The sequence below is a fragment of the Myxocyprinus asiaticus genome, chromosome 38 (assembly GCF_019703515.2).
Source record: "Myxocyprinus asiaticus isolate MX2 ecotype Aquarium Trade chromosome 38, UBuf_Myxa_2, whole genome shotgun sequence".
Taxonomy (NCBI): domain Eukaryota; kingdom Metazoa; phylum Chordata; class Actinopteri; order Cypriniformes; family Catostomidae; genus Myxocyprinus; species Myxocyprinus asiaticus.
In genome coordinates this window covers 37,422,624-37,436,623 of record NC_059381.1, presented here as the reverse complement: position 1 = coordinate 37,436,623, position 14,000 = coordinate 37,422,624, and the positions used below count along the sequence as shown (strand labels likewise).

The following is a 14,000-nucleotide window of genomic DNA, read 5'->3' as shown; positions in this document are numbered from 1 at the left end:
CGCCAATGTCTTCATTGTTGCCACAAGTTTGCCATAAAGTGTTTGATAGTAGTGGCAAATTGTCCATTGTTGCCAAAGGTTTGCTACGGGTTCACCACTACCAGTGAAGACCTACAAACTTCTGACAATATTTTGCGGCAAATCGCAAAACTAATGTTTGAATGTTAAAATAATGAGTAGCAAATATGCAGTATGTTTAACAGAACTTTTTCTTTGGGTGAACTACCTTGCATAGTTTTGTCCATGTTGCCAATTAATTTGGCTACTTTCTACCAAGTGACAGATGAATTCAGTCTGGTCTCATGAAAATTATGTGATTGTGGCAACATTTTTGCAAAATGATATTATGTGGTTCATTACACGTTTCATAGCAATTCTAAGATGAAATGTCCACTGTGTAACAGAAAAAGTTAGTTATATTTTCTCCCAAACAGATGAGGTTTTTATGGTTAACCGTGTATTAAATTAAGAAAACCGACCTCCCAACCCTAAACCTTAAACCTAAACCTAACCCACAGTGTCATAAAAAGCAACTGTGAGATGAAAAACGCAATTGCTGAAGCAACCATGTTATTTTGTGGCGCTTCTATGCAGGGCCGCCCATAAGGGGGAAAAAGGGGACAGCTTTCAGGGGCCCAGTCACTGAGGGGAGCCCAAGAGACATAGATGAACACCCCCGATAGTGCTACGACTCCGAAGATAGCCTGCCGGAGATCGCACGCGCACTGCCCCCGACAAATACCAGCGCGCTTCAACATATAACGGCACGCGCATCTGCCCCCCCCCCCCCCCAAAATGACGTCGCAAGTGCAACACAATATCAGTTGAGCTACCGCACAATTTAATTACGTTTAATTACAAGCTTGTTTATGTAGTTGGTTATGATCATAAGATAGCATTGTGTGAGGAAAAGGGCAAAAAGTAAGTGTTTGTGAACTGATACTCTGCTGTTTCACTTAATAAAAGTCATTGTTGTTGTAGCACCTCTAGTGTTCATTTCACACACAAAAAAAAAACTGCCATGATACATGCAATGAGCCACATAAAAATCATTTTGCACAAATGTAAGTAGTAATGTGATTCTATGACACAGGTTGGATTAATTTGGTCCAAATCTTTCTTGGGCCATCTTTTATGAAATAAAGCAACTATATTATCGAAAGCTTTTAGGCCAAAGTGTAAGTGATGAATTACTCTTGTTCAATTTGTATTAAGCAAGGTTTGTATCCATGGCTCGTTAACACATGAATAAATGTACTTCTACTGTGTCCTGGAGAGTTAGAGAGAGAGAGATATCTGAACATAACTCATAGCTCACTGCATTGTCCATGGCACATTACATTTACAAGGGTGGCCCAAAACAAAAACAAAAAAACAAGGGCCACATGGTAAAAAAGAAGCACCTAAGTTTACTGCCATTGAAAACTTAGCTAAACGATTTACTTATTTATTTAATTGTAGCAAGTTGTTGCTCACGATGATGTCACAGAAGTATGTCAAAAATTGTGCAAATGCCTTTATGCATTTTTAAGATACGAGCAATCAAACATAGTTGCCATGTTTGTTTTGGGCCACCTTGTATACATTTTCCATACACATTTGTCCAAAGTGACTTACAGTGCATTCAAGGTATAGATTTTATCAGTATATTTGTTCCATGGCAATTAAACCCATGACCTTGGCATTGCCTGTGGCATGATCTACTAGTTGAACTACAAGAACAATAAAGTAATCTAATCAATATCAACAGAACATGTGTATGTAAGCAGCTCAATTACCTATTACACGAGGTGTGACCGAAGAATTGTACAGTAAATGTTGAGTGGAAAACATGGATGAGGGGTCCCAGCAATAAATACCAAATAAAATGGCAAAAACTTGGGAAAACTTCACATTAAGAATGGCAGAAAATTAGTTATTACTACAAAACTAATTTATCATATTATAATGTTTATTATCTCATGTGCAACATACATTTGATTTCTGACTGGACAATAACATCATAGTAGTATGAGATGGTGAAATCGTAAGAAATTGTACGAGTTGGCTCGTTTAAAAATGTATGACTTTTAAATTAAAAAAAATGAATGCACCATTTTGCAAAAACGAACGTTGTTATTATATTTAACCCCTAACCCAAAACCTAAACCTAACCATGATTAAAACAGAAAAGAAACTTTAGATTACCACAGAAGAAAGAAAACAAGAGGGAAGGGTGTTACAGGTTATTTGTTGTAGAATTTTGTTCAAAGGTTTTATTTCTTAAAATAAAAGTGTTGGATAGGAGGCTAGCTAAAATTTGAGGTTACACTTTATTTTACAGTGTCCTTGTTACAGTGTATTACACAAATAATGACTGATTATTACTAATTAACAAAATGTACTTACTATAGGGTTTAGGGTTTGGGTAAGGGTTTGGTTTAGGGTTAGCTGCCTGTAATTATGCATAACTGACTGTTATTACTATAGTCGATACATGTAATATGTGTAACAAGGACATTGTAAAATAAAGTGCTATCAGAATTTGATTCCTGTTTTGTTTCATTTTGAAATTCTTTGGTCTCTATGGTAATATAAGGCTATGTCCACATTAATCCGAATAACTTTGAAAACGGCATTTTCGTTTTTCGAAACGTTCTCTGTCCACACTTTCGTTTTCAAACGTTTTCCAAAAGTTTCTCAAACACACTGGAGTGTCTGAAAACAGCCTTACTGCACATGCGGGGAAAAAAGGTAAGAAGTGTGGCCTTGCATCATTTCCATGTACAGTCTGAAACGCTATTGTCCTCGTGTTCCGCCGACGGACAGCAATTCCGAGTAAACTTCCCATCTAATTTGAAGGAATAAAATGTGAAGGTAGTACAAAGTAACGTTTATCTTTAACAGCACTATCAAAGTGGATAGCAGGCACAACAACGGCACTACAACATGGGCCGCCATCTTGATTGTTTTGGGTTGAATTGATCACATGACTGCGTATTGGGTTGAATATGCCATCTTTTTTGAATATCTCCATTTTCCCTGAGGCTAACATTCCACCTAACTTCTCGTCTGTAACGTAATATATTTTTTTTTTTCAGGTTGATTAGAGAACATTTTACGAAAACTGCCTCTTACCTCATTAATACATGCATTGGGGAGTCTTGGGCCAAGAAAAAAAAAAATCTGAGCTTTGGTTTGGTAGAACTAGAATATCTTTCATGATAAGGTTAAGGTATTAGTAGGGGCCTTGCTCTTAAACCAGCATGCTGTGTGCTATCAAAGGCAGTAGCAATTATTTCATCATGCCACGAGTGAGTGTATTCATCCCTGTGGCGCAACTCCACATGGTAATGCCTTTTAGACTTGGGGTGCAGCTGAAACGTGTCGCCACGTGCCATACTTTCAGTCACTGCATAGAGCTTTTGATGCCCTGCAATCTGACACTTGTCTCATCTACTCCCTATTGCTCATGAAAGCAAGATGTCCTGCAAAGAATTCATTTTTCTCAATTGATTTTATACATTTCTCCAAACTTTGGTCAATGCTTTCAAAACAATTCACACATTTAGCTACTGAAACATGACTATACTACTGAAAACACAGGTTTATCCAAGTTCCACATGAAGACATTTAGCCCTTTTTTCTGAAATTTCTCTAAATGTATGTATCTATCAAGCCTTTCATTTCTGTTTGAATGGAAATCTGTGACACCCATGTGAAACAATATCTCTGCAAGCCTTCTCTATTGCTTGGAGAAGAGTTATTTTGTCATAGAGGTTGTGGTCTACTGTTACACAGGAGATGAACTGCATGGTGGAATTGGACATTGTTCCAAAGCACAAGAAACCCTTTGCTCAAGTTGTTCCTGATCTTCCTCTAGAAAGAGGATGAGGAAGTTTACTGTAAAGCAAAAGGACCAAGACAACAAAACAAAGCACAGATGGAGATTTTGGATCATCATTGACCAGCAACATTGATTGTGGCATGAAGACTAATATCATTCCTCCCTCTTCTCCTTTTTTTAAAAAGAGGTATTGAGATTAAAGTCACTGAACGCTGAAATCTCTGTCCAGCTCCCCTCAGAGAGACCATAACATGGTCAATTAGTAGATTGCATTTCCTGCTGTGTGCATTACTAATAAAGCAGATGGCAATATGACACCATTTGACAACCTGTACTCAAAAAATGAAATCATTACCCTTAATTGAATTATTGAAAGTTTTTACAGGTAATTGAATGTCTTTCATTTAGAATAAGTCAGTTTCATGAAGCCAATATAATTTAGTTGGATTCGGTCAAATTAATGAACTATAGCAGTTTTAACCTCGTGAGACCCCGCGTCCACATGTGTAGACGTTGTATTTTGGCTTTGCTATGCGCAACTTATAATTTAAATGAATAAAAACTGACTGAATACTGTTCACAAGACTCTAGACTGTCATTTAATGGTTAAACTTCTGCCGCACCGAGTCACGTGACACAACAGCATGCCGTCGATTTCCATGAAGTGCTCCTACAGACCAAAAAAGTGCCTCTGGTAAGGAATCTTTTGAAGTTTTTTTTTTTTTTAAGTTGTAAATAGTAGAGTCTCTAGTTTCGTTTGATATGCTGCTTTAAAAAAAAACTGTTCATTTTTCACGCATCAGCGTGCTGATAAACATGATGTCCAAATATGTGGAAATTATGTGGCAACGCATTTCCTCAAAAGTAGAAAAACATGTTAGTTATTTTTAATAACTTTCAATTCTAACACATCTGTGGATCATTTCACTTAAATTTAATATAAATTTTGTTATATTTTATTTTGTTATCACTGTACAATACGATTCCATTCATTAACATTAGTAAATGCATTCCTATATATTTACTGTGCATGTTCACATCAAACTGTTCTGAGACCAGTGCAGATAGACAGCACACTGGAGGTTAAGTCTTTCACTAAATAGGGAGCAAGGGAGCATCCTATAGCTCTCTATGCAGCTAAGTGCATTCATTCGTAAAATCTGTCCAAAAGTTGAGTTTCAGGCTGCAGATGATGTTTGGATCACTCAACATGTTTGGCAGACATGAGACAATGATAATCAGTACATAGATTCAGAATTGTATAATGCTACATTTTATTTTAATATGGTTGGCAGTGATTGGATGATGCTGTACATTACTTTGAATAAGAATTATTTATTCAGCTTTACAGAAAATCAGCTGTAATGTCTGTAATGTCTCAAAAACATGAATAACCAACACTCCTGGAAACATAAACAAAATCAGACTTTCTATAGCTTAGTGTTATTTAAAATTTCACAACCTGATCTCGCTGCCCACATATGTGGACATCATTTTTTAGGAAAACTAATTGCTCTAGAAATTTTTACTTGTTTATTAGGTGCTACTAGTTACAAATCAAAAAGGGAAATGGAAAATGCACAAAGCAGTCACGCGAGGGTCTCAGGAGGTTAAGTCAACTTCGTTAAGTTAGTCAAACTCAATTTACTTAGGTTTGTTTAATTAATTTTCTTATGTTGGTCCAACTTCGCTTATCTTATTAATCATTAGTATATGCCAGGTGAGCAAGTGTAAGGAGAGTGAGACTGTTGAACTGTCACTTTAATAGCAACTGCTTATAAAGTTAAGCAGCACTCGAATCAAGTATCAATTGAAAGTGAACATCCATCCTCAAACTTAGCATAAGCAAAAAAAAAAATTATTAAGTCAACTGAACAAGCAGCAAAAATCCTTTCTTTGAGTGTCACGTGCATTTGAGATTGGCTTTAATTAGCTGTCTGTGTAAACTGTTTTGAAAGCATGAACCTTGGATGTGAGATGTGTTTAGTTTTTAGAAAATTATGTAAATCAAGAAACTAGACTATTTCTTCAAGGCAAAATGATTTAGTTATGTAGAGAGATTTTTCAGACAGATTTTTTGAGATCTTCTTCCTGAGATTACATATGGTTCATACATCCAAACTAGAAGGTCTCCATTCAGTTTTAAAGCTAGCGTATGTAATTTTTTCTGTGCTAAAACCAGGGGTGGATCTAGAAATTTTTTGTATGGGGTAGCAAGGGAGTGGCATGCAGACTAAGAGGGGTGGCAACACCAAAGCAAGCGCCCATGTGTAGTTCTTATGGATTAAGGTACCAAGCTTCATTGCAAGTACTAGTTAATTAATTGGAGTCACTATCAAATGACAAATGTCCATGAATTTGCGATACAACTGCATTTCCACAGAAACCACATAGTAACCATTTTGTTTAGGGCTGGGAGATATGAACCAAAATCATATCTCAGTATTTTTAGTCTGAATGGCGATACATGATATATATCTCTGTATTTTCTATGCAGTGGACTAAATGTTTAGTTGTAAGTCAAAGCCACATGCGAGATGGTAAACGAAGCTTGCAAAGACAGGCTGCGAAGGCTTTGCAGCTGGGATTGCAGCAGCAGCACCAAGTTTAACATTTACTGCAGTTTATGGCATTCTCTACAGATGACATGCAGGGCTCAACATTAAGCGATGTGATGTGCTTGTCCTTCGGATAAGTAAATTGGTCATTCTCTTGTCCGAGTAAAAATGTTACTTGTCTAGAGAGAAAAAAGGACATGTAGTGGTTACATGCTCAAGTAGAACTTGTGAGCGAGTGGGGCCGGGTTTGCGCGCAGACGTAGAGGGAGAGTGGGGGTGGGGTTGCACGGAGAGTGTGAGAGAGGAGAGATGCAAACACGGCATGGCTTTACGGAAGAAACGGGTTATGTAATGCAACAACAAACTATAGCGATATAAACTATATTGTCTCATCCTATATCTTGTTTGAAAATATATTGATGTACCTTAAGTCGATATACTGCCCAGCTCTAATTTTGCAACCGATTTGCCAACATAAAAATGCACCAAGACATTGTCTATTAAACACGTCAACAAATTCTAAATGTTCCTTAGCTTGACATTTAGAACGGGCAATCTGGACTAAACTTCAGTACCTTTTATTAAGTGTACCCATGGATGGAAAATGCATGCATATCCCATATTATTCTGCTAATAAAGTCTTGAAGGCCTATCACCTTTGTAAGAGCTGGAATAATCCATTTGAAAGCGAAGATTAACACAAAGTTAGGTCTAAATAAAAAATAAACTGTGAATATTAATTATGTTATGTACAGTAAATGATTCTTTTAAATTACCTGTTTTGATCAACATTCGTTCTTAATGACTGATTCAAGCACCCAAATAAATATTTCACATAATATGGTAAATTTCATTTCTACATCTGCCACAATCAGTCTTGGGATTTTGTTAGTCAGTACAAATAAGCTCATCAACCCTCGAGAGCACACTATACATGCGCTGCAATAGTAGGTAGGCAATTGATCGATGCTGTGATTGGTTGCTGCTGTATTCAATCATGCTATGGGTCTGTAGTCATTGGTGCGTTCTGTGAGAGTTTGGACAGTATGACATGAATAAACCCCTAAACAATGTCAAAATCAACGATAATATACTTACATTTATATTTGATACATTTGGATACTTATGCTGGGGTGGCAGATGGGGTGGCAATGCTTTTTCTACCCCATGCCACCCCAGTAGATCCGCCCCAGGTTAAAACACTTTCTTCTATCCCAGCTTGATATGCAGAGACAACTATTAGTAAGCCATTCATAGGTTGATTTTCTCGAAAACTGTAAACACTGTGTTGCTGTAGCACTTTGAAAATTGCTCTTTTTGTTTTGAGAGACCTGCTTAGACCCGCCCCCAACAACGTTACTCAACCAATGGTGTGAGACTATAACTTTGTTTGACCAATGGCAGACGGGGGGTGAATTCAGAAAGCTGTTTAGAAAACAAATTCGATTTTTGAAATTCCGTTTGGTGGCGCCAGTGTTGCAGAAATTACATCAGCTCTAATATAGTAGAAATACTATCGTCTTCTGTTTCACGTGGTTCGGTTTCTACATGTACTACTCTATGGTTCGCACATATTAGGAAGACAACCCTGATCGACATCTTTACTGGCGTTGTCAATATACTATCCTTCAGTAAGTAACTCAATCAAAGATTTCAACACAGTTGAGAAGAATTCCAAGTTCCTATCAGAAGCAGCTATTAAAGCTCCTCCAAGAATGACATACAGGGTCTGAATGGCCACTCTGGGACAGGCTCACTTTTGGATGGAAGATCTAACTTATAAAATATCATTGCTATCCAATTTTATATCACAGGACCTTGTTATGCAATCAGATGCATGTCTGTTATACTTTTTTTGTTTTTTTACTCAATATCTTGATCATAATATCTTATAACTTATAATGGAAACCGAGCATTGCAAGCACTAGTGTTTGTGCTTGCTAGAACATGATCACAAACAAAATAACATCAGCAGCATAAGTTTTTACAGTAACTTCAATAGATGCTTTTGTCAGTAAGGCCCAAGTGAACAACAGTATGCGACTAACTGCTCCAATCTTAAAAGGCATCATGAAATGGTTTGACGAACACAGTTTTATTTCTTGTGTTGAAGTATTTCCTATTACAACAGGAAGTTTGATCTAGGCATATTGAAGGGCTCGTCCCATTTTTTAAAGATGACAGGCTTTTGTTTACATATCAGAGGCAGGTGGTATAAGGCTGATGGACATTCTCATTCTAGAAAACACTTTACAGGACAAACAGATCAATATTTAAGTCAATTTTGGACCTTCAGAGCTGAAATATTGCTCTAAAAACCTTTGTCTGTATTCAGCAGAAGAAAAAAGTTATACACATCTGGGATGGCATCAGGGTGAGTAAATTATGATACATTTTTATTTTTGGGTTAACTATCCCTTTAAAAAAAAGTGGAGAACCATGCGTCCGCCAGCTGTTTCCAAATGTAAGTGCCATATATACCAAGAAAGTTGTTCATTGTAGTTAAACTGTACATTATTTCTGCGGTTGTTCTTTCTACGTCATATATTCGGGTCACTGGACAATGCCCACATTTCCGGATGAAGTATGTGCAGTAATCAAACTACTCACCTGCATACTAAAGAATCCCCTTTTTTACTGGCTGAGAAGTTTTTTCTTTATAAAATGCAGTACATACTTTAAAGGCAAGCAATTTCGGACACAGCTACTGTTTTCAAACTTCTTCAACCATTGGTCAGACTAACAGCTAGTTCCGCCCAAACTCACACCATTAGTTGAGCCAGTGTTGCTGTGTCAGGCTGGTCTGGCCACTCAAAACAAACAGAGCAATATTGAAAGTTTCATGGAGGTGAAATCAGCCTACAAATAGTGTACTTATAACTGTCTCTACATATTAACCCTTGTGCGTCAATAAATAAAAAAATTACTCCGAGGTACTTAGAGGACAAAAATGTCTACGTCAAAAACTGCCATAATAATATTATATATTATTTTCCACTTTCAATTAGTTTTTTTTTTTTTTTTAACAAACATCAGTCCTGATCATAACTACCAAATATTCATTCATTCATTTTCAGGATTTTAACCCTTTAAATGCCAGTTTGTTTATATAATGCCACTGCTGTTTTTTTAATGAAGAGAAAAAAAAGAAAAAAAAAATAAACGCAAAAAAAATAATTATTTTCCATATACTAAATGCTAAGGGGAATTTATTTGGGGGGGGGATTATCACAGTCTGGGATATGTCAATTGTTAGCAACAACATTAATTTTGATGCATTATTATTTTTTGTGCAGTGTCAGTTAAAAAATAAATAAATAAATAAAATTAAAAAAACCACACTCAGGACCTTATAGGACAAAAATGTCCACATCAAAAAACTGCCATTAAAATATTATATATTAATATTATTTTCCACTCTCACTGACTTATTCATTTTCAGTATCTGAACCCTTTAAATGCCAGTTTGTTTACATAATGCCACTGTTGTTTTTTTTACACACACACACACAAAAATTTCTCAATACACACATACAAAACACACTCTGACATCCATACCAACACACCCACACAATTTTAGCTGCATCATTTATTCAATTGGTCTGCAGTGCTCTATAATACAGCAAACAGAAAATAGGTAAAAAGCATGTATTTGCTCCATAGGCTAAACATGAGAAAAATGGCTCCATCTGGTGGAAAATGAGCCAGGGCTCCGGAATGAAAGCATATTATCATAGAATTCATGATTTTATGCTTTAATGGCACTGTGATCAAATATTGCAGTTTTAATGGGTTTCATTGGGGACATTTTTGTCCTGAAGGTCCTGAGTGTAACTATTTTGTGTACACAGTGTATTATAGATGTATTATAGGAACTGAGGTTGAAATATCAAAATTCCCCCCAAAATACACACCTTTGGCAAAATTTATGCCGTTGGAATTAACACAGCCAAAATGATCGAAAACAAAAATGAAAGACAAAAATGTCCCGAAGGGCGCACAAGGGTTAAGGAGAAAGTATTCAGAAAAAATTCACAATAAAGTACACCAACTTTAAGATGAAGCCTCTTTTAAAACCCTTTAAAAACAAGCATTTATTTAATTGATTTCTTTTTTATTTAAATAACTCTATGTTTGTTTGTTTGTTTTTGATGCTTTGTGGTAACATGTCAAGGCTTCAGATTGTCCAGTTAGGCCTGAATGATTCCTGATTCTTCATCGGGCAGGTGGAGAGGAGGCGTTTCCAATCCCTCACGTAAATCTTATTAAACGACTTGACTGAAATGGCGTCATGTACATGACAAAGCTCTAAACTTTAGCCTTGATTATTTACAACGGCAAAGCAATGAATGCGTCTTAATACAAGGAAGAGGATCATCTGTTTTGTTTCTGTCAACACTAAGTGTTTGAATCATGACACCTCAACGCCTGAACAAATGATCATAATTTGATATTATCATAATTCTAAGCAAACTGTTCGATAGCTTTACACAACACCGGCGTCACATTCTTGTTTAGAGATTTTGTCGGATCTTATTTGAAGGATTTCTCCTCCAGCGCCTTAAAAATAACTGCAAACCCGGATGTCGACAAATAGCGTCTCGTGAATATCTTTATAACACTTCATTTGACGTATCATACTGTCACGTACCGGCATATATGACAATCTGGTATATATCAAAACATATATCCAGAACTATGTGCAACCCAAAAACACTACCCGAGGCTAACGGATTAGAGGAATCCATGGGAAATAGAGCAGCATCAATCTCCGCAGGCATGGACACTCCAAATACGCCTATATTACGTTAATATGTGATGATGCTACTGCTGCTGCTGCTGCTGATGATGATGATAGAAAAAAATTAAATGTTAAAATCGGCCCGTTGGTGTTAAATTCTTACCTCAAAGGAAGATGGGCGATTAGAAACCCCCATAGAAAGAGCTTGACTGGGATTGTAGACACGGCCATCGCATTCAGGCATTTAGAGGATAAATGTAGAGAAGCCATGATCACCACCTTCCTCTCAGATGGACGTTTCCCGTGTATTTACTGCCTTTCTTCGCTATGACACATAGCAGATCGCGTTTGCTTTCGCGTCTCGGAGCCGTTAGCGCGACGCAACCGCCGTAACAAATGGAGGCGCGCGTCCTGCTATATAAAACGGAGGGGGAATCTCCGGGTCCAGTATAGCTGGTAAATGTGCGAATGCAGAATAATGTGTAGGGTCAAAGAGGAGCTGATGCACGCTGCTGCAGCAAACAACAACACATGCGTGGTAGAGATCGAATCAAAGCTCACATGCTTCTGTTAATAAAACCTTTCCGATATATCCAGACGCTATAACATGCATGAGAATATGCTTTTGGGGAAGACGTTTGCGTGCTAGTTTTGATTGACTAACAAAACACATGTGTGTGTATTTATATAAGTGACTGGAGACGTACGCAACGTGTCTGCAAGAATTTAATGAGAAGAAATATATTAACTGTGCCAAAAGAAATGATAAACGTCACACATTTTCAATAAACACCTAAAATGATTATAAATAATAAATATACAAATATTATATTTTATATTATAATAAAATTGATTTATTTTAAATTTTATGTGGCAGCATGACACACACACACACACATATATATATATATATATACACACACACACACACACACACACACACACAGATCAGCCACAACATTAAAACCACCTGCCTAATATTGTGCCACCATCCAGCATCTCAGAATAGCATTCTGCAATTTGCAGAACCTGCAATTTGAAAATCTTGAAATTAATGTATGGATTCAAATGGGAAAAATGTATTTGTATTTTAAATGTCATTTATTTATTTACTTAATTTTATTTGATGTACCTTTACCCTGCAATTCAGTCACCCACCGCTTATGTATATAGCCTATAGACAGATATGTGATGCCATGTATTCTATGATATGCTTAGAATATGAAAACATGAGACAGTGACAATGCATGTTAGATCCAGTGTACACAAGACCTCTCTCTCCGTCAGAAGATATCCATATATCAAGTTCTGTCTGATATCCAAAACCAGTCAACATCAACAGCTTGTTATGTTAACTTACTCTCCTACCAGCCCAAGAGTCAGCAGGGGGAATACAGAAGAAGGCAGGAGAGCAAGTTAACATAACAAGCTGTTGATGTTGACTGGTTTTGTTGATGTTGACTGATCAGACAGAACTCTGATATATGGATCTCTTCTGACAGAGAGAGAGGTCTTGTGTACACTGGATCTGTCAGAAGATATCCATATATCAGAGTTCTGTCTGAATAATCTTGAGAGTTCAGTCTATAGGCATGCGCGCGATTACTTCAAAACAACGTGCGAGACATTCAAAACTACAATGGCGGACTACAGGACTGTGTTTGGACGCTTCTCCAGCAAAGTAATTGTAGTAATAAAGCAACCTCATCGTCCGTCCAGACAAAATTGCTCGATGGTTTCGCCATCTTCATTGTTTGTATTCACCGCTCTGTGGAAGAATGCTAATGCGCGCAGGCGCGTAGTGTTTCTTTACAAAGTCACATCGCAACTGGTGGCCTGGCATGCACAATACAGCCTTTTTAGTAGTGGATCCATGTGAATGGGGATTGTTTTGACAACGTTGTCGTCTTTACGCGAAACTTTTCAAAAACACAAAGGAATAACGTTTCCGTTTTTAGGACATCGTTGTCGTGTAAACCTACCCTGAGATGCTATTGTTCTCACTACAATTGTACAGAGCGGTTATCTGAGTTTCCGTAGACTTTGTCAGTTTGAACCAGTCTGACCATTCTCTGTTGACCTCTCTCTTCAACAAGGCATTTCCATCCACAGAACTGCCGCTCACTGTATGTTATGTTTTTTGTTTTTGGGACCATTTGGAGTAAATTCTAGAGACTGTTGTGCATGAAAATCCCAGAAGATCAGCAGTTACAGAAATACTCAAACCAGCCTATCTAATCAGTCAATCGTGGGGCAGCAGTGCAGTGCATAAAATCATGCAGATATGGGTCAGAAGCTTCAGTTTATGTTCACATCAACCATCAGAATGGGGAAAAAATGTGATCTCAGTGATTTGAAGCATGGCATGATTGTTGGTGCCAGACGGGCAGTGCTGGACGGATTACTTGTGAATTGCAATCAGGTACTGATAACAAATTACAAGACTAAAAATGCAGTCAGTGACGTAATCTCATTGATTACATTTTGGGGTAATCTAATACGATTACTTTTGGATTGCTTTTGGATTACTTTCAACCTAATTAGATTTTATTTTATGTCACATGCATTTGAGTAGGATAATCATTAAACATAAAAGTACAAAGAGGTCGGAATTTTATTCCATTCTTTATTACTAACAAAAAGGGCCTCACAAAAAGAGCTCCTTATGACATTTTTAAAAAGTGCGTTAAACATTACTTTAATGAAATAAACATGAAATCTAACAGTAATGACAGTGCATGGCCAAAGTTTATAATTCAAAACACTAAGACATCAACTTAATTTTAAGTGCATAAAACAATAGCAGCATTACAAACATTAATGACCATAAAATCAACATTCAACAACGTTGTCTAGGTCAAAGCTTTCATCTACA

At 37.0% G+C, this 14,000-nt stretch overlaps 1 protein-coding gene across 2 annotated transcripts in view; it reads right to left on the bottom strand.

The window, feature by feature from the left end:
• The window catches only part of LOC127429139 (gamma-aminobutyric acid receptor subunit gamma-2-like), a 148,513-nt gene extending 136,987 nt beyond the window's left edge, over positions 1–11,526 (bottom strand). For both annotated transcript variants that reach the window (XM_051677984.1, XM_051677985.1), the window contains exon 1: positions 11,289–11,526. In XM_051677984.1, the coding sequence (XP_051533944.1) occupies positions 11,289–11,395 (107 nt within the window). In that variant the 5' untranslated portion in view covers positions 11,396–11,526. The remainder of the gene's footprint in view (positions 1–11,288) is intronic.
• Positions 11,527–14,000: the final 2,474 nt, after the last annotated feature.